Source organism: Dromaius novaehollandiae, chromosome 2, assembly GCF_036370855.1.
Source record: "Dromaius novaehollandiae isolate bDroNov1 chromosome 2, bDroNov1.hap1, whole genome shotgun sequence".
In the NCBI taxonomy this organism is placed as follows: Eukaryota; Metazoa; Chordata; class Aves; order Casuariiformes; family Dromaiidae; genus Dromaius; species Dromaius novaehollandiae.
This window is the reverse complement of record NC_088099.1, coordinates 32,284,437-32,309,174: the sequence shown is the minus strand read 5'-3', so window position 1 is coordinate 32,309,174 and position 24,738 is coordinate 32,284,437. Positions and strand designations below refer to the sequence as shown.

The following is a 24,738-nucleotide window of genomic DNA, read 5'->3' as shown; positions in this document are numbered from 1 at the left end:
CTCATGTGAAAAGGAAAAGGTACAAACCTAGTTTGGTACAGAGAGAATATGCATGAGAAAGGGAATAAAAACTAATAACTGACGCCTATCATTAGAGGAAAAGGAGAAACCAGAAGGAATTTTAGGCTAAATATTACACTGAAATTAGGGAATAAGAAAAGCAACATTGCTAACAACTTATAAAAATGCACTGGACAACATACTAGAATTTAGAGAAAGGAACATATTGTTACTCTCTGCAACCTGTAGTGCTCTGATAAGATTAGTTAGATAAGATGGCTTTTAAAAGCATGTTTTTAGTTTTAAATCTGTGTTTACCTTAACATGGTGAAGATATAGCGAGGACTGGCAGCATCCTTGCCACCATGAAGCCTGGTACCAAACTGGCCAATAGGTTGTAGCAGATTAACATTGTTACTTCCAACGAAGTTCTGAGCCAAGTTGACAATAGTCATCATTAATGCTTGCTGCAAGAAAATATATATTAATTAATACTAAATGTAAGAACAGATGTTCATTCCTACTCAACCAATAAAATATATACTTAATGCCTTGGAACTGTGCGACTAACCTGACCCCAATTTCAAAACAGTAGTCTCCCTGGGAAAGGAATGATGTAAGGCTATTACAAAACCTGCCGGTAAAACATAATGATTCCTCTTCCACGAACATGCTGCTTCCCTCACTTAAGTGTCTTTACGAATCCCTACGCTTATGAAAACCCACGATTTTTTCAAATTCTTTTAAAGCACTTCTCTGGAGGAATGGAAGGAGCATATACTGATTGCACTTATGTTCTCCTGCACAAACCACTACTCATTACTCTTTGAAGGGAGAGAGAGAGAGAGAGAGAGAAATTGTTAAGATGGCAACTCTTACTAATATTCCAGAAAAATATAAACAAAAAAAGAAGACAGAAATAATTTTTGTCTCGACACTGTATCAGGTTTTCGAAGGACAGAATCACATCCTCCTACATTAAAAGACTATCTTTTTTGTTCAAGACAAAAATCTGGCGTAGCACATAGTTCCCATAATTAAGGATCCAGTACAAGCTTACTAGCTAATTAGTCATCTATCATTTCTCCAGAGGCCACAAACTATTTGGCATACTACTGTGCCCAAAAACTGGGAAAGAATGGAAATATGTTGCCATATTAAACTATATACTGCTTGGTTCTTTTTCGTTAAAAGACCATAAATTTCTCATTAGTAGGACTCACAGGCAATAGGTGTGCAACTTGAACAAAGTCAATATTTTCCTAATGTTTCACATGGGTAAAAATCCTCACAACCTTCCCATTTCTCATACTCACCTCCCCATGGTGATAAGCTGACATTTCAGCAACAGAACCAGCCAGCTGCGCAACCTTTACTTCACGTTTATCATTTCTCTTAAAGCAAGTGAACAAAACTTTGCGCTGCCCTGGTTTTAAACCTATTAAGAAGAATATCACATTTTCAACAAATACACAAGCACGCTTTTTAAAGTGATAAACTGTTTTGCCTTATTCTTGTTTCCAATCTCTTGGAAGAAGCTTAAGCATTATATGGAAACAAACTCACGCTAATTTAATATAATATTATAGTAATATTAACATTAATAAAATAAATTAATATCTCAGTTCTTTTGAAAGAGTATAAATCAATATTTTATCAACTCACTCAAAAAAGTTATCAGAAAACTGGAAACTTAACCCTTTTAGCTAATCATTATTATGCATCATATAATACATTATTTAGATAAATAGCAACTTTATCCTAAATGTACACCTTCTGCAAGGCAAGAGTTATTTGGTTTCCAGCCCACTCAGCAAAATCTTTTTGGTAAGCATATCAACAAAAAAGTAGCAGTGACAACTGTAATTGTAGCTTCCTTGTATTTTAAAACACTCTGAAATACAACTTCTTCTGTGAAATTCTGAAGAACTCAATAAAATTCCACAGAAATGTTATGTTACTTTTCTCCCTTTTAGATCTTTTAAAGTTTTAATAATGAAGTCAGTCTCTTTGATCTTCTGATTTATTTTTATTGTTTATGCATATTTTAAGCACATCATCTGTGTGGAAGGGATTGTGTAATTTTTCAGCATGTTATCTAGCAGTGATAACCAAAACATATTGATTGATCTACTCGGTGTTGCAGTTCACAGGTACTTCTGAAATGCACTGAAATATTGTTAAATGTCATCATTATTAACCCAAGTCAAAAAGCAAAGATTAAAAAAAAGACACTGAATCCAACCTTTGTTTCATTTAAATACGTAACATCCAATTTTATTTACAAGAGGCCTGTGTCATATTTTCCTGGCAAAGATCTATCTAAAGTAACAGACTTAGAGGATTTCCTTTACACAGAAGAATCACCAATGTATGAGAGTGGTAACTTGTAACTCTGGAGATACGCCAAAACGTTCCTCCATTTAATTTTTCTGATATCTGCCACCAGACCAGTCTGTTATATACCATCTTGTGATATTGAAGCACGAAAGCCCTTGCTAGAGTACTATTCTCTGAGCAGGTCACAGATCTACGTCCAACAGAAATACAGTCAAAGCTGGCAGTGACACTGATAGTAGTTAAGCCTATTACAATGATCTCTCTTCATTTTCTTACATTTCTGCACACACAAAACTTGGGAGGACTGCAATTGAAATGAACAGTTAACTACTTCAAGTTGATTCTTTGTTTACTTTATGTTTGAGCAAATTGTTCTGCCATTTCCAAGAAAGTGGTTAGGGAAAAAGATGTTTTAAAGAACAGTAATCTCAAGACACACAGCTCCTGCAGTCGGACTTCCTCAAGAGCAGTAAGCTCTGGTGTGCTAGCATGGGGACTACTAGTTAATCAAAATACCCAACTATGGGAGAAAGTGAGTCTGGGAAAGCTGGAACTGAGACTAACATTCTTTGATAATCCCCAAGATGCATCTGCATACCTAACCCAGCCTCATTCTGCAGCAGAGCAGGGGATTCATCCCTCCACGAAGCTATTATCCCTACCCACCTGTGAACTATCCCCCTTTCTCATCTAAATTACAAGATGGTCTCAGCTGCAAGAGTTTTTTTTGGTGTAGGCCTGTACAAAGTGTCAAGAAGGCTGACCACCTCTGCTATAAAAAACGTATTGTGGAGTGGAGAGTTTTTTATTCTTTTTCTTTTGAAACCTAAAGGCCTTTTTCCTCTATCTGAGTAAGGATATTTATACTGAAAACAATATAGGCAGAGATTCCTTGTCAGGCTGTCTGCAGATAGTTTCACAAACGAAGCACATTCTGTAGTAAGCTGCTTCTTTTCATGCCCATGCTATTGCGAGGGGAGAGCTAGCAAACCTGACTGACAGAACCCTAGCAAGATCCAGTAAGGGTCAGTAACTGCTAAAACACTGCCAATAGTAGAATGGATAAAAAACTTTCATCTTCATCTGTGCTCAACTGCCAACTTAAATTTTGATCATTATAAGCACTTAAACACTTGCTTTCTCTGTCTGACTAGAAGCAAAGCACTTGCATGGTCCAGAGAAGAGGTATGGTCAAGTAAAAAGGCTCCCAAGAAACAGCTTAAACTTCTTCACAGAAGAAACATGTCAATTCCTTAGCATATGAATGATAACAGGCAAAAATATACAGGATCTTATCTTCTCTATCTAAATACACTGATTTCCAATACAAATCACAGCTTTAAAAAACAATAAAAAAGGAATGTTCTTACAAATCATAATGAATTATCAGCTTACCGTCAACAAGGGAGGGAATAGACCTCTCGTTGTCTGAATTTGAGAAAAGGATCAACTCCTTGTTAATGAAGTCATTGTAAGTCAAATGCTTTGTTGCTGTACCATATAAAAATTGCTGAAAAAAATACATGTTTTATTCATTCAATATAAAAATTACATTATTTTTAAAACTCATCCACCAGATCTACTATTATTATTTACAACTCACCTCAGGAAGGCCATGTAGCCTACGCTGTCGCCTGTCCTCCATGAAGTTTGTTAGCCATTCTTTTCGGTCATCAATTTTCTTCTTACTGAAGGCCTGAAAAGATTCCAGGTATACTAAATTATTAGCATGTACATGTTTGTTTAAATATACGGTACTTCAGTAACAATTTTAAATCTACTGCACTATCTGATCAACTATTCAATAATATTTATTTGGACAAGATAATCCATATAAATAATATTTATGGTTGATCAGCAATATGAACACATGGTCTTTTGGACATGGTGCAGAGATTTTTCAGGTTGACAGATTTCTCACTGATCAGTATTTAATTTTATATTACTTCCTAAAATCTGTACATAATTAGGCAAATTTGTAAGCCTTATTCCTTTCTTCGCACCAGAGCTGTTCTTTGATATAAAAGTTTAAAGCTGTTGGGATCTTTCCCCAAATAATCTTAAGATTGAACTTAAACCACCTGCCATCAGAAAAATTAACTGAAGGTATTAGAAAAGATAATCCACTCTTCTTGTCCTCTCCATGCCCCACTTGTTCTGTCAGCATAGTTCCTGAGTATTTCCTCAGAAACTTGACAATGTGACAAAATAGATACTTTATAAAAAGATGAAAACAGAATTTATTCCAGATGACTGAGGGCCTTAGTCTTTGTGATGACAAGGTTTCACTTTTAAACAACCATTTATCACTACAAAAAGACATGGGGATGATCTGGAAGAGTTTATCCTGTTATAAAGACAAAGTGAGTTTCTTCTCCAGGAGACTAAATGAAGGAAAAATAAAAGAATCTGAATATGTGCTTTAAGCAAAATTTCAACTAGCTTGGGAAAATCTTCTAAGTTGTTGAAGTACTACCTTTTCCTCAGGCAATAACATATAGAGACTCCACCATCATGCCCTACACTACTCTCCTGCATGAGAAGACGGTCTCCAGTACCACCTTTTTTAAAGGACTCTGACTGGACCACTCCAAAAGAGCTCAAAGGGGAGTTTCTCTTCCTCGGTGATCAAGATATTTCATGATAAATAGTAAACCGTAGTAAAACTTATTCTCTGAGAAAGGGAGTAAGCAGTATCACTGTTTTATATCAAATTGACTTCCTTTGTGAACAAACCTTGACAATTTACAATGTCAGGCTCTCTGAAGGCTTAGGAATAGGCTTTTGTAAAAGATGTCTAGTTTCATATCTTTTTCTTTTCTTCTAAGCCTTTGAATAGAACAGTAAGTTTTTTTCTTTCTCCACCTTCTCCACTACTATTCTAAGACTTCCTTTACTGGCAAGAGAGTTCCTGAAAATGCTGAAAAATTTACTATGTGAAATAATTTTTGTTTTCCCAGATTATAGCTATCAGGAGGGCTAGTGGTGTCTACAATCTTATACCATCTGTAAGTAGCCCAGAGGTGAATTTGGGGCTGAGATTATAGTTGTCAGGGGAGATGGAAGTGTAGCTGAAGCTTCTCTTCAGTCTATTTAACAGCTCCAGTCAATATCTCTACCTTGTATAACAAAGACAACTAGTTTCATCTGGAACTGATGCGATATCATTCTGAGACAGCAGCGAAAATCAGCCCTAACAGGCCACATGGCCTTACATATCATTTAAGCTGGTAAAGACCAGTCTGTATATAAACTATTCACTGCTTACGGGCCAACCTTATACAGTCCTGGAATATTCTGCACAGTTCTCATCTAGTCTCTGAAGGGCAGGCTGAAGGTGAAGAACAGTAGGATGGAAAGCAGAAGAAGATTAGATCCTCCACAATACTGTCTCAGCACTAGGTATGGTTCACATGATGCAATCAGTGGAAAATGAAAGCAGGGTCATAAAAACAATGGCACTGAAAAAGAATTCTTAGTAGGAACAGAATTTGTCTCTAGGACTGAGTTTGGCATCAATACTGACACCAATCTGCTTGATTTTAATTTAAACTGAATCCTGCTATTCTCCTTCAAATGAAATGATCTTGTATCTGGAATCTTTACAGAACTTCCAAAATTGTCCTTGAAAGGTAAGTGTGCTCTATATGGAAGTGTCTTTGCAGAAATAGTGTGCAGAATTTTAATCACGGAGTTCAGAGTCTCTTCAACAATTGGTTTAAAGGATATGAAAACATACAGGAAGATTCCCTTCCTATTTAGATGGGGACACTTCTCTGGGATGGGAAACCATTCATGGATTATATTTAAGTGCATCTTGGGCAGAAGTAAAATGAGTGATAATAAATCACTTCCAAGGCATCTGTTTTTTCTTCAACAGAACAGAAACCTACTATGCCTTTACATTAGCAAAAACATACCATTTCACAGGATCCACTGTAAATTATAAGGAAAAAGTTGTTTTGCTGCATATGGGTACCTTATTTTTCTCTCTCCCACCGCTTTTTTAATATATACGAAACAGTAAATTGAAGTGTGTAAAAGGTGATGTATTTCTTTAGAAAACAGGTTCATTCCAGACACTTCACCTTTTGTCCTTCCTCAAGCTCTCTGCGAAACACAGGTAATTTTATGGACACAGATATTTAAGAGTCCAACCTCAAATGTGTAAGACACATGTGCAAACACATGTGCCACCACACTGATCTTACTTGCTCAGAGCCAAAATTCAGATCCCTAAGTACATAGGGACCTCTTTATTGCCTTACACGGAATACTCTTTTTTTCTGTTCTCTCTCTCTTCAAGCAAGTTTGAATGTAATGTTTCTTGATATCCATACCACATAAAATTATCAAAGCTGTTAAGCAAATGATAGAGCTACTTTTGTAATGTGGGTAAAGTTCTTACTCCAAAATTTGAAATGTTTTTCAAAACCCTTTTTCTCTTTCAATAGTAGTTTTTTCTGTTATTCAAAAACATGTTAGGACTTCCTGATGTGCTATTTTCAGTGAACAATGGAAACTAAAATGTATCATAGAAGAAAACTCATATAAGTTCTTACCAGTGTAATGGCAGCATCATCTTCAGGACCAGCATATCGAAATAAGATCCGATGCCTTTCCATGTCAGCAAAATATTCTTTTGCTTCTTTAGCAGTGCTGGTTCCCAAACCTGTATAATAAAAAGTTAGACCACATTCATATCTTAAGTTTTATCATTTTAACCCTTGTATTTTACTGGGAATAATTTCAAAATCACTACAGAGGTACTATTATGAAAATAGCTACAATTAAAACAGCAAAGCATCCATTTATTATATATTTTTAGATCCATAAGGTTAACTTATTTATTTATTTTTAAACAAACCTTTGTAATATTTTATCTTCCATGCTTTATGATTCTCCATATGTTTCTTCCACTCGTCAAATTCAGGAATACTATAGAATGAAAGTTCTTGCTTGTTTTTGCTTGCCTTAAAAACAACAAAAAATGTCTAATCAATTTTTCTGTTACACTATAAATAATAAAATAAAATCTTATTAACAAAACCCATACCTTTACAATAGGAGTGATGAATTCCTCAAGAAAACCATGTTTCAACAGTGATGGCCAATTGTGATGAATAAAATTGATCAACAAGCCTTTTATGTGAGATCCATCCTGATCCTAAATAATAACATGAAACTATCAAGCAATCTCATAAAACGTCAGATCCGAAAAAAACACTAAAAATCCCCCCAACACTGAAAGGAGAGTGATAGTATGTATGAAATAGTCAAACTGCCAGCTTGAACAGAACTCACTGGCCTGGATACACCAAAGTAATGTCTGTTGATAGAAAACATTGACGGGAACAATCAGTCTTAATTTGGATTCTGAACTGGACCTGGGAATAAAATAGCCACCTGTGAATGGCTATCCCTGATCTAATAAGCTATGTCATGTCAAGCACAGTTGCAGCTCTCAAGTTGCTTTGCCCGTGGCATATTTTATCTCAAAGCTAGACAGTTCTCCCAGACACCACAGAGCTGAATCTCCGCATAAGGAGGCCAAGCCTGGCCCACGACTTGGTCTTAAGATCCTTGATAGTTCAGCCTCTCTGGGAGAAAATAACAAACAAAGCTTCAGAGATACCCAAAGTGTAGGATTCCTAAACCCAATTTCAGTTTTATCTTTCTAAAATCAGAACAATATTTACACACTTCAGGATTCAAATTTCAGACTAACCTGATCAGTCATGATCATAATTTTTCCATATCTCAAACTCTTTAGAGATTCTGGATCTTCATAGCTTTTCTTGTATTGTAGTCCAACTATTTTGATAATGTTGTTGATTTCTGCATTTTCCATAATCTGTATAAAAAAAGTTATTTTTGCATTCAGTGTAAAAGCAGAAATTCAGAAACATCCCATTCTTTTTCAGGTGAGCTTCATAGCTCCTTTTTCAATACACCCTTTGCCTGAACTTCATAACCTCTTTCTCTTCAAACCCCCTCCAGTCCTCACGCTTATAAATACTACCATACACAAAAATCTTCAAGTCTACACCTGCCTATCTCCTCCACAGACACAGTACTTAGGGTCCATATGGCAGGGAGAAAGGTGTATGTACCATAAGTCATCTCACAAAGCTGCCTTCTCATTATTACTACGGGGATGTGCCACACCAACTCCTACCAAAAAAATGAAGCGTGGAAGGCAGCAGAGGTAAATATGGTGGATGATATTGCTGCTGCCTCATGTTGGGAGGCAATGAAATTACATGGCAATTATGAGAATATCAAATCTTATTTTTTTTTAGTAGTCATATAAAGTGTTAATATAAGGTACAGAATATAAGGAATAGGTCTCCTTGCATTTGTGGAAAAAACAACTTAATCATCCCAGTACTGTACTACTTTCACTTAATATTGCTAGCCCATGATTTTATCACAGGCTTTAAAGTACAGGCCCCCAAATTATCCTGAAAAAATAAAAATGAAATTACAAAGCTGTAGCCTAGAAACCAAAAATTACAGCACACATCCACCCGTCAGGTAAAGGAACCGACAAGACTGCTTACCTGTTTGTGAGAAGCTTCCCGAACATTGAGAATTTTACCCCTGAGTGGGAATACCCCGTATCTGTCTCGACCAATAACAGCTAAGCCAGAGACAGCTAAAGATTTGGCAGAGTCTCCCTCTGTTAATATTAGTGTGCAGTCCAAGGAATGTTTGCCACCTGCAGTCCAGGAAGAAGTAGAGGCAAAGAGAAAAAACAGGAAAGCTTTTAAACTCAAATAACACAAAAATGTTTGAATCAGTTATGAATACTCTTCCTAAACTAAATGACACATAATTTAAATAGGCTAAATTTCCATTTTTAGGGATGGCCCTCCATACCACTAAAACTCCACGACAGGTGTGAGGATCCTTGCCCTTAGCAACACACTATGGATTAGTATGGGACAAGGAACAAAAGGACAGATTGGGATGCAGTAGTGTGTGGCCTCCATGCATCTGCACCAAAAAAAAAAAAGGGGATGGAAGAATTGCTACTGTTTCTTTACCATTTCACAGTCTATCTGCAAATTACACACACACACACACACACACACACACACTACGAACATCTGAGCTATAAATAGGGGTCATTTCCCCTTCTGCATTCCCCCTTTCCTCCCAATTTATTTGCAAAAGTAATTTCACCAAATTACATTTGTTTGGTTTTTTTCTTTTTAATCATGCATAGGCTGAAACAAGGCGACCACAAGAAAAACTTAAAAGAAAAGCTCAAAGGATCAGAACATTTGCACTAGTTATACATTCTCAGAAATTTACTGAACAGAAGAAACAAATCTTTATTAATACTATAAATTTGATTCTACAAGACACATTGTATTCCACTGTCAGTGTCTGTGTCTAGGGTACTCAAAACTGGTATGATGCACATTCTGTTTACTGCATCTGAAATAGTTGAATAGATGTTTTAAGTGATAAGTAGATTCAAGAAAGGAGTCCACCCCTTTCTGTGAGTGCAAATGTTCGTTAAGTAAGGTAGTTATTTTATCATGAAACTTAGAAGGACAAATAGTAGAAAAGACTTCAATAAAACTTCTTGCAATCTGGTTGAGTCTTATCTACTATTAATAGGAATGTTTTGAAATCTAGGTGGCAGCAACTCCCCACTTCCTCTTACATAGTACTTAGATTTGACATCTTTGGTCATCTGAATCAGACATATACCTTAATTTAATCTAAACAAGGCAGGTATTCACACTGTATCAAAAGGTATAACTACCATGCTGTCAACAAGGTGGAATCCAAATACCGAGAAAAACAATATTCTGCAGTTTTAGAAGATATAACAGACAATTTTTTTCCTAAACGGATGACAGAAAATGTGTTGAAATATCACCCAGGTGCACCTCTTTAACCTGGAATGGAAGTGATCATTACTGATTAATTTCATGGAAATACCCTGTCCCTCTCTGGTATTTTCTGGACTCATCCACCACCCTGCAATTCAATAGAACTCAAAGAAAAAAAGAATGTGAATCAGCAGGTCCAAAGAATGCTTTTATGCTTCACCAGATTTAGCAATTCAGCTGCACCCTTACAATCCTACATTCCTATTCCCAGTTCTTTATTTTTTCATACATTTCTCCTCTGCATCTCTTCTCCTCCAGCAGGCCACAAAACCACGTATACCTCATTAAGATCTCAAAAAAGCAAGAATGATGAGGTTTAGGACTCAGCACCTAGTTCCTTTCAAAGAGGGGAGAGAATCCGCAGCAAACACATCACTCTACAGGTACATGTCTTTCATATTCATAAGTATTAATCATTATTGACACCAAAATTCAGTAGTATCTGGTGCCCAAAAAACTGGTGGATGCTCGGTCTCAGCTACAAATTCACTCTTCAAGTGGAAAAGGTATCTAAAAATCACAGGAAGAATTATAGCCAGAAGGGTTTGTGGCCAGACGCTAATCTCTCCCAGCTGCACTGCACCACTTGACACATACCACATTAACAACTACTGGCACCTGCTATTATCAGCTACGGTCATTTTCATTCCCTCATCTAATTTGGGATGCTTATGAAGGTATAATTCCTGGGATCCTTACAAATAGTTGCTTGTCCTGAAACACTAATATATCAAATAAGATAGAAACATTCTACCCTGTAGAATGCAATGGCAAAGTGGTTGACAAAGATGTGGATCAAACTTTTTTTGCAAATCAGTTTGGAAATATTTCTCCGAGAGGCCAAAGTTGCATGAGTACTCAAGGACAGTCTTCAGTTTACATTCAGTAAAGTATGTCCTGACTCTGCCACACAAACTAATGGACTACACTAACAGATGATGATATTGAGCCAACTGTCTTTCTAAAGGGTCTCATCATCAGGGTAGCACCTGTTTGATATTCACAATGGATATGGAAGCCTCAGCCTGGACACAAGGTTTAAAGAGAAAAAAAACAGGCAGGTTCAAGACAGGTTCTGACTCAAAACTCAGGGACCTCAAACTAAAGTATGGACTGCAAACCAAGGGCAATCTTGTCAGCAGCCAGTCAGTGCCTGAATCTTTCACTCCCTCCAATATAAGACAGAGGCCACTAGAAAGGCTGTCTTCATAAAAAGGTAGAGAAGTGCACGTAATGGACTGAGCTAAAAGGAAGTTAGAGCTAGCTTCTTGACTTCTTGTGTCCAGTGACCAGATTCTTATTCAAGAACTCTCCACTTTAAGCTCTTAAGCAACCAAGTACAGAAGGTTGAGGAAACACAGAAGTATTCCTCTACAGGAAGGTGAAGGACAAAAATGACTTCTTGATGAACTTTCAGAGAACTAATAGAAGCCTGTTGTCAGAAAGATAATCCAGATTTCATGGAAGGGACATCTTTTTGGATGAGGAGATGAGGCTGAGGAAGCACACAGTATATACTACAATGACTACACACATATGCCTGGTGGGTTCCTTCCTACTGAAAAGGAGGTCTTTCCTCAGGTGTGAGAACAGACACTCTCTATTCTGAGAGAAATAAAAGGTGTTCATAATCAGGTGTAATCACCAACTGATGTTCCTCGAGACAAGTTCTCAAGAGCAGAGCAAATCCTGGAACAAACACTCTCTTAGCCACACTGAAGGAGTCAATCATCCATATCACCTTCTGCCTTACTTTTCTCAATGAAAGCAGTTTTTCATTGAGGTCAGGGACCCTGACTATAGGACCAGCTTAGTTCTTCTGAGGAAGAACCAAAACTTTCTGCTGATGTTCAAGAACAAACACGTGATTCATATCGTACCTTCAGTCTTTAAAAAGAAAGAACTGAAAAACTTTTTACTAAATATATTACTTGTAATTCTCCAATCTAAAACATCTCTGCCAGTATATGTAACACTTCCAAAAGTTAGGCCAAGTGTGAATCTGATAACACATCATATACAGAAACTGAATGCCTATCTGCCTCCCTATCTGCCCACCCTGAATGTGAACTGCCTTCAGTGCGAGACATCTAGTACATTCCAGATCTTAAATGAACCAATACTTGCGTAAGCCTCCTTAGGAGATGCACAGTTCCTGCTCCCCATGTAAGAACCACAAGACAGTGAAGGAACATCTGGGTAATAGGGACCCAAGTACTGCAGAAAAGTTAGCTTCAGCACTGAGTCCAAATCAATCTCCAGATGTCTTCTTAGTTCAGGCAGTTTCAAAGTAAATGGCAGTTTGATCTTTTAGTAGCTCCCCTGTTAGAGGTTATTCCTTCCCTTCACCCCTCATTGAGAGAACCTGAATGAGAAGTGATTCTGAAGCCTGGCCTTCAAAGCAGAACTAAAATGTCTTCAAAGAAAGTATATCTGAAGTCATTCATTACGCTATCTACAAGCACTAGGCTTGATGTCCTTGAAAATGCAGCATTTCCCACATATATGATCTTTTCCCAGGTAAGAAAAACCAGGAACATCCGTCTGACTAAGGAATACAGATATCACAAGCAGAATACAAATCAGACAAGGCATAACTAACATCTTTTGCCACAAAATATTACATCTGAAGGAAAAATAACAAAATATCAAAGAAAACGCAATTAAAAAACCCTATAACCCAAGCCCAGCAAATCAGAAAGAAAGGGAGAACAATCAGAGAAGAACAGAGGTGGAAAATAGGCATAAAGAGTAAACTCTGACCCAGCTAGTCATCTGAGAGAAACAGACTGCATCCTACCTGGTTAGGTCATGAGTATTTCACACTGGGTAAGTCATATCTGAATTGAATCCTGTGAAACTTGGAGCTCAAGCAAACAAACAAAAACACCCCCCCCACACCCATTTTTCTCTCCAGATTCTTCTCTGCAATAAGTCATTCTCTGATTTAAAATAATCTCACTCCAAGAATTCTAAAAATTGAAGGCGGCCTCTGAATATAGAAAAACACTGCAGGTGATTTTCTCCTTGAAGTAAATATCTGAAAGGAATCATTCCTTCCTAAATCTCAGTCTACTGGAAACCACTTATTTCTGGAATGAAAACACCAGTGCCCCTCAAATAATTCAATGGCAACTCCCATTCCAGTGCTGTTGGCACAAAGATTGCTGGCTGATCCCAATTCCTGGTTGTGGTAGGAGGCAAGCCAGTAGGAATTGCCAGTTCTCCCTGAAACCCCCAACAGGAACATAATGGCATTTAAAGTCTCATGAACCATTCCCTCAGGTCAGTACACTACACAATCTATTTGTTATAGTTTGTGACTCTATAAAGACTCTGGTCTCTTTATATTAGAAATGTCAAGAAGAGGAGTCACCTCTAAAATAGAATATTGATAAAACTATTTAAGACGAAACAACAATTAGAAAACACATGCTCTTTAAGTATAGAACTAAACTCCTGCTTTCGTTCAGCTATATTAATTCTTTACCCTAAAGAGTATGGTATTCCTAACATCAAACTCTTCATCACGCTTTAATTCTAGTATCAGAATTAATTAAAAATATACATACAGATGAGAAATGTAGTGAGGTTAAAATGAGTCAGTCTAAACAGCATAGTTCTTAATAATCACAGTTCTGTTTAAAGAACTGATGTACTGCATATTTAGAGCATCAAAAATGATATAACAATCATCAAAACATTAAACACACATTAAAAGTTAAGTGCTCTTACCAGCATCATTAGCATCATCCAGTTTCGGAATGCCTTTGATTTTACTGTGTTTCACTGACGAACATTTTTTGTTCAGCTGAGTCTGTGCTTTAAATTTGACCCAGTTCAAAATACTCTCTATGATACCACAGTTAGAGGCCTAAAAACAATAGATCAGAATTGTGGATGAGAAAAGTAAAGCTTCACACTGTAGATTCTTACCTCTCCATTTTAAGTTATTGATCAAACAGTGGTTCTCAAAACCCTCTAAATTTTAGGAAGTTCAAAATATAAAAGATCAAACAATCAACACACACGTTATTGTCTAGCACCTTACACACACAAAACTAAAACACAACACACATTTAGCTTCTTTTCCCCCCCTGTATTTATTGGAAAGTGTTCTTATTTCTCCGCACCCCCCCATCTTCTTCTCCTACCTATTAAATTGGTGGGAAAGAAGAAGGGAAAGAGACAAAGGCTTAATAAAAGGTTGTCTTATGCTGTGTGGTTGATTTGCCAGAGACATTTTAAGTACTAAGCAACTGCATCCTGGACTCCGGCAGCAAAAAGGAACTTTATGTTGGGATACTCATGCCCATTTTAAAGTTTCTTTGGAAATAACCAAAAATGGTTGACAGATCCCTAAAAGCAAATTAAAATAAGGCTCTATATCAACTATTACCACAACCACTGGAGAAATTGATAGCATTTTTAAGAAACACAACTGCAGCAAAAATAGCACATAGCATATTTTCTACACATAAACTAGCTTTAGATTTGATTTCACACCAAACAAAAATACAGCTGGAGCAAAATAACGTCAACTTTGGTTTTTCATTATTTCCTCACAATACGACATTCACTGGCTACAGATTCCACTGCATATTAAATACCTCTGAAGATAAATGTTCACTTCTGGGAATATTAGAAACACTAAATCAAACATAGTGACAGAAATAGAATATATATATATATATATATATATATATATATATATATATATATATATAAAACAAAATCTGGAGAATGAATCCAGGATTGTGTTATTTTTTCCCATAAATTCTACAAGAATGCTGCTGGTAACACAAAATTAGAGGAAAAGAATACTATACAGCGAATTAAGCTTTGATGACAAGAGTATAAGCAGTTACACCATTCTCCTGCAAGGATTCTATTTTTCCTTCCTTTTATAAGAGTGTAGTATAGGAAAAGTCTCTACCATGTATTGGTAGTAATACACTTAACTTATTAAAGTAGGAATTCTTAGCCCACTGATAGCCAAAAACCCTTTTTATTTTCTAAATCTGTTGTCTGAGAATAATAATCATTCTGAATACCACATCCCCAATTTTGCATTGCCTTGATTACTGGAAAGAAAACATAAATGTGACATGTTCCCCTGAAACAGCATCTGTTTCAGGGAAAGAGAATAAGACTGCTATCAAAGAATAAAGTAGATAAAATAATATTCTCAAGTCAGAAAAAATATTTTAACACAAAAATTGGTCAAGGTCTATGTTTAGATTGTAACAGCCAAATCCATTTCACCAGCTTCTGCAGTAAATGAGCTATTCAGGTGAAACTTGCTTCTAAATCCAGGGCAACAGTCAAAATACAGTCATTGCCTCCATCATTAAGGCCAGAGAATTAATGGAAGTTCCTCCACACCATCTTTATAGTATGCTGATGTCATTAGGGTACCATAAATACATCATTTAATCTTCTGCTATATGTCATAACATATGTATACTTCATCCAGTATGTCAGTTCCTGCTTCACAGAAAAAAATTATTATGCTTTACTTACTGCTTTAAAAAATTTCTCAGATAGCTGGCACTTGGACCCAAAACTTTTAGGCTGTAATGTCATGTTTTCCTTTGTTTGGGAATCAAAAGATGGGTTTTCAATCAAGCAGTTAACAAAAACCCATATATGATTCTTCACCTGTTGAAAACATAGAAACCAATTTACATAACAATGAATAAAAAAAGGAAAGAAAATTACTATCTCCATGTTTTTCAGTGTTTTTGTATTTATCAAGTTACTTGCCTGAAATGGTTTCACTGAAACTCCAGCTTTATTCTTCTTTTTCACCACTTCTATCAGTTTGCCCACAACCTGATCCACCACGTAGTCAACGTGCCTACCACCCTTAACGAGGGAAGAGAGAGAAAAAAATAGAACAAAGACATTGAAATTCCTAATACCTTTTAACTGTATTACCAAAACTCCTGTAGTCACACTTAAGTTTAGCAATCCATGGACATAAAGTTGTAACATAACAGAAGGAAAATTTGTTTTCAAGTTTCTCTTTTATGTAACTCAGTCTTCACACAGTTGAGGATGATAGATTGACAGGGAACAGAACAAGCAAGGGACTTTTCATTCAACGTGTAGTGATGGACCACAAATGTAACAGCTTGCAGCTTGTAGCAGGATGCATACCCTTAACAACGTGCATTGCAGATCTCCTAATGACTCTGAAGCACTAGCATGATACTTGCAACTCCATGTGGCTGCCAGTGCCAATGTTTTCAATGTTTAAACAGTGTTTATGCCATTGATAAAGTTCAGCCTGAATACGGAGGCACTAGGCATTTGAACAGGTACAATTATGTCACAACACCACTGCCCCCGAAATTCAGGCATCTACAGAAGTTGTGCCAAAGCTTCTATCACCTTCTCTATCTACAGTTCTCCTTCGAATTAGACCTTAAACCAGTCATTAAAAAGCCCATAACATACTGCTAGAAGACAAATAATTTTGAGATGAAATTGGTTGGAAAAATAAAGACATTTCACACAAGCTCTTTGGAAAAAAAAAGATCTACTACATCCTCTGACTACTGATTTATATGCGGAAAGGAAATCTAACAATTACAGGATATGTTTTAAAATTCAGAAGTAGTTTGAATCAGAACCACTAATAAAGATTAAAACAGCATAAATTTATATCAGCCAAAGAAACAATCACAGAAAAACTGTCCATTACTTAAGCTAACAAAGCTAATCTGTATTTCATAGGACCCAGAAATCATTCCCATAATACAATTATTGAATAATATCAACTAACATTAATAAATAACACATAGAAAATCCTACAGAAGTGTGGCAAAGTCATTTTAGAAAGATCCATGTCATAGGCTAAGAAGTAATTGCTTTCTGTGAAAAGGAATTAGAGCCCATTGATACAGTCATGATTATTAATCATAACTAAAAATAGTACAGATTAGGAAGAACAACTAGTATTTTCAGGTATGCACCCTGCAGGTCTTTAATTCTACGGAACAGTGACTAGGTTATCTGCCTAAACCAACGGTGATAAATGCGTTTAAATATTTACAAGTCCATGGTGACACAATTTCCCTTACAGGATAAATAGCAAGCTTTCTTAGGAAAGATGGCATTTTGATGTCAAAAATATAAATGGTCTTAAAGCTCTGGATATCTGAAATCTGAAACAAAGGCAACTGGGAAAAAATATATGAAAGGAGCCATCTGCAGTGACTGATTTTGCTCAGGATATGGCTCTCTGATGATGATGAAAGAGGGAGGTCCCACTCACACCTGAATAACTTGGTGCTAGCTGTCATATTTTACCATAAACCAATTCAGTTCATTAATGTAACAAAAACCTAAGCCAGACACTGCATGCGGACAAAGAGAACAGAGAAGAGAGAAAAATAGGATCTTCCCCTTTTGATGCCCAGCTGATGATGGAACTACAGCCTTAGTTATTAAAAAAGATAGTAAGAGGAAAACAATATTACAAAAACCACCTAACATAGATGAGTTTAGGATGTATTTTGCTGTCTTTCCAGATGAACTTCTCTTCTTGCAAGTACAATATATCGGGAGGCAGAGGTTCCCCATTATTTATACAAGAAGATGAATATTTGAAGGGGCATCTGGAGAGAAAAAATAATCTGACCAGTACTTGCTTTTCCACAGAAAAACTGTGTCTCCTTTATATAGAGATCGGAGCTCTCAGTCAAGTTTTACAGCCTCTCCAAAAAGAAATCTGTTGCCATGACAAGAAATATTCTGCTGAAATGCTCAGAATAAGGATTCTTTCCAAGCACACTTCAGAGTTGGCATACATGGCAACTTAACTGAACCAAACAGACTGACCACCACCAGTAGAGAAGACACTGAGATACTGAATGAGCTGAAACTCTGTTAGAAGGGCAGAAGAATCTTATGCAAATGTCCAGAAAGACATTAACAGGTGACCAGAAAGACATTAACAGGAGACATAAAGCTGATGAACAGAAACAGCCACAAACAGATTGCATGGGAGTGCTTCAAAGCGCTAAGCATTTAACTAGAATCTTGAGAGACAGACCAAGTTTCATCATGAGGCAAGTTCTCTCAGTGACGTTTGACTTTGAGGGCAAAACTTCAAATCTCTTTAAGCATACAAAAACTAGTGTGTTCATACAATTTCCTTTGAACAAAAACTATTCAGATTAAAAGAAACATTGAAAAGCCCTGGAAAGGCAGAAAAGTCTTCCACTGAAATAAGGTGCAGAATGGGTAATGGAGAAGTATGCCTGTATTCTTGCCCAGGTTAACTTTCTTTGCCTTTTCTTTGTTTTCTGCAGCATTATCAAGCCCTCTCTTTTTTAACCTTCCCATGTTAAAATACAGAATATGGGGTACAAAATAACACCTGTTTTTGCTGATTCATCAAGAATCACAAATGAAAACTCATGCAGCAATTTTAATTTTCATACAGTGAAGTAAGGGGGACTGGTATCCTTGGCTTTTTCTTCAAATTTCTACAATAAAAGGAAGACATATCACCGTCAGATAAGTAAATAAGACAGGTAAATCTCAACATTTGTAAGTAGTTTAGAAAATCTTCTTTGGGGTATTGCAGAAACTGATTTAAATAAATATACAGTGCGAGACACCTTGAAAGACAGGCGATAGAAGACAAACCTCTTTGAAACAGCTATTTGAAGTTTGCTTACTGATTAAGTGGGCAGAAGAAGAAGTTCCAGTTTTAACTGGTAAATTCAAAGTGTAAAATTAGTCATCTTTAAAAGTCAGGTTTTAAATTCAGCTCTACTTTAGCAGGCAAAGCACTTGGGTGAAAAAATCTTCAACAATTAAAAAATGGGAATAGAGAAGTGATGATAATCGAGATCATTTTAAAGTCTGTAGGACTATAACTCTTTGGCAACTGGAGTGACTTCCTCCAGCTGCACTGGTGGTTGACAATGTGCTGAGGTTTTCTATGCCTCCTTGTATATAAACAAAACTACTTCTGTACAAAAGGAGGAGACCCCGGTCACATTAGTACTACGAAAGCATATTCAACAAACAGTTACTGTTTTCTAACCAGCTTGCTTTATTTTTCAGCTGTTGGCCTATGGCAGAAATATTAAAGCCACAATCACAATGAGTTTTGGAAACGATGATTTTGGAACAGTCATATATTCCACTCTGCAAAAGAGACTATCAAAAAAAGCTAAAAGAGCCTAGACACCTCATGTTGCTTCTCCAAAATTCCATCATTAATCAAACATACTGTAATTACAAGCCTACACAAATGGAAACCTCTTCTCCCCTTCTTGGAAAAAAATATTTAACAAAGGAGTTAAAAATAGGTATGTAAAACCATGTCTATAAATGAAATAAAGGACAGGAGGGGAAACAAAAGCTACATTTAAATTTTTGATTCATTCTACTGTCTTATTTTAAATTCTTAGACAAAGAAGTATGAATAATGATAAAATGGTAAATTCTAGTGGCCATTATAGCAAGTTCATAATGCTTTGACTAAAATCTATTATCTTACAACTAGCAATGCATTGATGCAGGTGTACCCTCTCTATACAAATAAAACATACCTAACTCAATGCTCATGATTTTACCCCAGAAGATCACCTTTGTTTAATATCAATTACTGTCTACAGAAATACAGATTAAATAATGGCTTCTGTTCAGACTAATTGACGTTATGACAGATAAAATAAAGGAAACCCTTCCATGGAGACATTAATCATGAAGTAACAAATAAAAAATTCCTTCTTTAGAGCTGCTTTAAAAACAGACCTGAAGAAAAAGAGGATGAATATGAGGAAGTACAGGATAAGAAGAAAGAAATGAAAAACAAAAACTGAGAAAAGGAAGCAGCCAAGAAGATAGAGGGAAAGTATGAACAACAACTAGCAAGCAAAAAACAAAAGCCAGGAATTTATATTTTAAGAGACAGTAAACATCTGAAAAGACTGAAGGAGATGTAAAGTGGCTGAATTGACAGGAGATAGTAACTGTGTTCTTGACTTCATGTAGAAAGAGTTGAAAAGAAAAAAGAGAGAAGAGGTAAAAAATAGCTTAAGATGGTAACTATTACTAAACTGGTATTTATGCTTCAAATAAACGATATATGCTGTCAGTTGCTAGAGCCATAAAATAAACAGCAACACAAACCACCAGTATGAGTTAGAAGCACCATACATTTTACTAAGGTTTTTTTCATGACATTTCTTCTTAAAACAATCAAACAATTTTTATTCATATACAGACAACACTGTTTCAACATCAAGAGATTTCAAGTGCAAGTTGAATCCTGGCTCTTTAAAGAAAATAAATTTGTTTCAAAACGGTAGAAACAAACTACTACTGGCAAATATCAAATAAATCACTTGTATTTCAAAAACATTTCACATTTGAATGGCAATTTTTAAATGCATTATTTTTACTCACCACATCAATAGAAACTTAAGCCTGCATCAATCTCTCTTTTTTCAGTATAGTTTTTGTATTTACAACTGGATTAGAAAAGTCTAGCTTTAGCACTTCAAATGTTTTGCTCAAACAGCTGACATATCAGAAAATCAGCTACTTACCCGTAATTCTTGTTCTTAGAAGGTATTAATTACAACAGCTCCTCATTCTTGTGTCCATTCTTAGTGTGTAGCATTGAGTGAGGGATGTTCAGAGCTCAAAGTTGGGAACCTTTCAACCATCTCACCAGTAGGTGGCACATTTACCCACTATCGAAGCATAACAGCCTATAACTGCCCCAACTGTCAGTACATTTAATACAAGACAGAAAAAGAAAAATGTCCTCTAAACCTAAAAGGCTGTCCATAATTATTAGGATACTGCCTTACGAAAAAGAGCACTACAGCTGCATAAACTTCTTGTCCCAAAAGGCAACCATTATGATTGAACCCCAATTTTGCAAACTTCAAGATGCAAGGACGTTACCATGAAATGGTAACAACTAAAGTCTTAAAAGAGAAGCTTAGACCGGCTCCTATATACACTATATTAATATTGTCATCAACAGCCAACAATTAATTTTGAGGTATGCCACATTTAAATTCTAAGGACAGATAAACAGTTCATATGGCAAACTGAAATTCACACGCTAATTATAAAATTGGAGTTTTTCTTGAATTAGCTATATAAATACAATCATTATATTTTCTTTCAAATTAGTTTTCTATTATATTTATTTTATTAGAATAAACTTGCAAATATCAAGTTCTGGAATTGCCCTGAATTTCTTGCTGAACTCCCACAAATTTTAACAGGTTGACTGCCCTGTACTCAAGCCTAATATATGCCACTGCATTCACAGTAGTTGAATGTTTCTGCTAAAATGATTGGTAATGTTATAGCTAGCAGTGCTGCAATATTAAGAATATCATTGGACTGATGTCAAAGTTTCTACTACAATTTCTACTACAGGTACTATTTGAAACTGAGAACTCAGAAAGACATTGTTTAATCAGTTTATATGCATGTAACACTAAAAGGTTATCTGCGCAACCATAATAGCTAGAAACATTCTTTCAAATGCATTCTTAGATTCTGGAAGTGAATTCTGCGGCAGCCTATCATTGCAAAACTGTGAACACACAGGGACCTGATCATTAGTGACACAGTAACAAATTTACAAGAAAAAAAAAAAGGGAGTTGTGCCTCAAAATACTGCCTGACCTTCTACCCACCCCTAAAAAAAATCCCATCAACTTAAAAAACTTGTTTGAATTTAAAGCAAGTTTAAAAAAAGGTGGAAGGGAAGTTACGGCTGGGTGAAATTCATCCAGAAACAGAAATGAAAAGCTTTCAGCAAACAGTGATATACAACCAAAAAACAGCTGAAATGAGCTCCTCACCTGTTAGCAGATAAGGGAACAGGCAGTTGACGCAGTTAGTTACTAGCCATTATGTCTCATCAGTGGGTAGTTGCACATCAATTGCTGGTGAGGTGGTTCACCGGCCCCGAACATTCCACATCCAGTCACACACATAAGGCATGGATTGGGAGAGTGGGAAAAACTAGAAATTACAACACTTACCTTTGAAGAATACACAGTATTTTTTCTATGAATTTTCTTAAAGAATATATGATAACAAGGCATGTGTAACTGCATGATGGATGAAAATTGATCCAAAGGAGTCAAATTCAAAATCCTTTGAGTAAGTGTATGCAAAATATTTACTTAGGAGTCAGTAAGTATTCATTTTTTCAAATATATTTTCATAACCTGATATCAAACGTTATTAAGTTTATCTGCATTGCCAGCTTCTTCATAAAGATATTTTAAACATCTTTTAAAGTCATGCTATTTTTCTCCTTTATGCTGCATAAAGAGGCCTGAAGTAAAACAAATGTTTAACCTTAGAATTAGCAGATATGTTGTTTGCTTTCCCTAGTTTTCACGAGTACCAGATAAGCATTTAATTGAAATGTACATTTAAAAAGTAAATATTTTACACCAAAATAAACCATCTCCCCTATCACTGAACTCTGTTTCAGCTACATTGAAAATGACACTGGAGGAAATTATGTGGCAACAATCAGGTACCACCAAACACTAGCTAAACTTCATCTACCACCTAGGTTAACACTGATATTCTGGACCTCTATCTAGACTAGGGACCTCACTTAGTGTAACTATTCATGCTTATGAAACATTTGTACCCTTGTTGGAATTTTCTTCTGTTTGACTCTTCTAGAAGAGATATGAGCAAGAAATTTTTGAGTGTCTGATTACAAATTCTTATCTTTCTAATCTTTCAGGGAAACTCATGGTTAAGATTCCCTAGAAACAGCCCACCAATCACTGGAAACTGGAGCAAATATTGCTTAACCGTTGTTACATCACTCATCCTGCATAATTTATGAAGAGCAGAAATGACAGAGACATTCTTTCACAATGGTGGACCTTAGATACCTAAACTTCTTCCTTGGGCCATACCAAACTGGCATAAATGAGAGCTGTGCTAATGGGTTTCAGATGATTGTCTTGGTGTCAAACAGCCCCAGCATCTGAGAAGCATGAAGTTTGTATTTCAGTATGTAGAACAAATTGCTTCTTGATCATAACTGAAGATTTGTAATGATAATATTTCACTGCTTCTGTAGTTACTAAAAGGTATAGAGAATACCTAGACCCCTAAAGCAGAAAAGGGTATAAAAGAAAAATAATCTCAGCATTTCAGGCCAGTTTTATACATCATAAAGCAATAAATGGGAAAACATTTTTCATGAATATCAAAAGCAATTTTTCCCAACCAAAACTTGCTACTAACTTTAAGCATTTCCATACATAATTTTTACCTTAATTTCAGTTATTTTATTACAATTTGTGTTGAAAAGGACAGAATACAATATTTTGACTAAACTTCAGTTCCATTCATTTTATCTTTACTCAGTACCACGTCTGCCCACATAAGACATTGGCATCATTGATAATGATTGCTAGTGTTTTAAAACTACAGAAATACAAGACTGCCATGAATGTATTTTGATTGCACATAATTGCTCTAACAGATCTTCTCATGCAAAGGATTACCTCATCTATTTATTTATAGAAGCCAGATTTATTTTTATCAAATATCTGACTAGGCATAACTTTAGCATACATTTTTATCCTTCACAGTTCTTACCATTTAATATAGATATAACTACTCACCTTTGTGGTAGCTATACTATTTACAAAGCTGATTTGCTGAAACCCTTTTTCACTTAAAGTGAGGCACACATCCCATCGTTCATTCACAACTTCATGAATAACTTTGAGTGCAACTCCAGTTTCATCCAGTTTGTCCTTTACGTAAAGATCTACGTAACTGCGAAATCCATTTACCTGTAGTAATACAGATAAGCAATTACTATTCTTCCCATTAGATACTGGGTCTACTTAAAATATTTTAAATGAGGCTCTTACAGGTAATTTCTTCCCATTCAACATAACTTTGACTCCTTTGCATGACCCAGCCAAATCATATGCTCTTCTTGTCATGAGGGCCACAATATCCTTGTCAAGTTTTTCCATTTTAAATTTAGATAGATCTGGCTGGAATGTAATGCATGTGTAGTCATCACCATCAAAATGCTTAATCTTGGGTTCAGAAGTCTTCATCATATTGTTCATCCAAGTCTTTGGAAACAAAAACATTTTAGACATTAAGTTTACAATAAAATACTTGTTATCCTCCTCCTCTGTCCCATCTTCCAGCTATGCTAAGATAGCAACAGCTACACAACAGAAAGTTTGCAGATTTCTCTTAGAAGTTTCCTCTGGTAAAATGTGATGCATAAAATTAATTTCATTACCACAATCTGCACAAGCTTTGGTGACAGCAGATCTGTGGTTTCTGTAAATATATGGGTATCATTATACTGGTGGATGTGTTTGCAATGCAAATAGAGCCCAGTACAGAATTGACTAAACTGGGTACAAGTGAGCTAGCTAAACAATCTTTATTGCCTTTCAATTTAATACTTTCAAACTAATAT

General features: G+C 35.9%; 1 protein-coding gene across 2 annotated transcripts in view; it reads right to left on the bottom strand.

Moving 5' to 3' along the window:
* Nucleotides 1-24,738, bottom strand: part of TOP2B (DNA topoisomerase II beta) — a 77,690-nt gene that overhangs the window by 17,719 nt on the left and 35,233 nt on the right. For both annotated transcript variants that reach the window (XM_026101163.2, XM_026101164.2), the window contains exons 7-20: nt 24,167-24,379; nt 23,912-24,085; nt 16,017-16,118; nt 15,774-15,911; nt 13,986-14,124; nt 8,904-9,061; nt 8,069-8,194; nt 7,397-7,507; nt 7,208-7,313; nt 6,903-7,012; nt 3,944-4,036; nt 3,736-3,850; nt 1,317-1,438; nt 319-467 (exon numbers count right to left, since the gene is read on the bottom strand). In XM_026101163.2, coding sequence (XP_025956948.1) covers nt 319-467; nt 1,317-1,438; nt 3,736-3,850; nt 3,944-4,036; nt 6,903-7,012; nt 7,208-7,313; nt 7,397-7,507; nt 8,069-8,194; nt 8,904-9,061; nt 13,986-14,124; nt 15,774-15,911; nt 16,017-16,118; nt 23,912-24,085; nt 24,167-24,379 — 1,856 coding nt within the window. The remainder of the gene's footprint in view (nt 1-318; nt 468-1,316; nt 1,439-3,735; nt 3,851-3,943; nt 4,037-6,902; nt 7,013-7,207; nt 7,314-7,396; nt 7,508-8,068; nt 8,195-8,903; nt 9,062-13,985; nt 14,125-15,773; nt 15,912-16,016; nt 16,119-23,911; nt 24,086-24,166; nt 24,380-24,738) is intronic.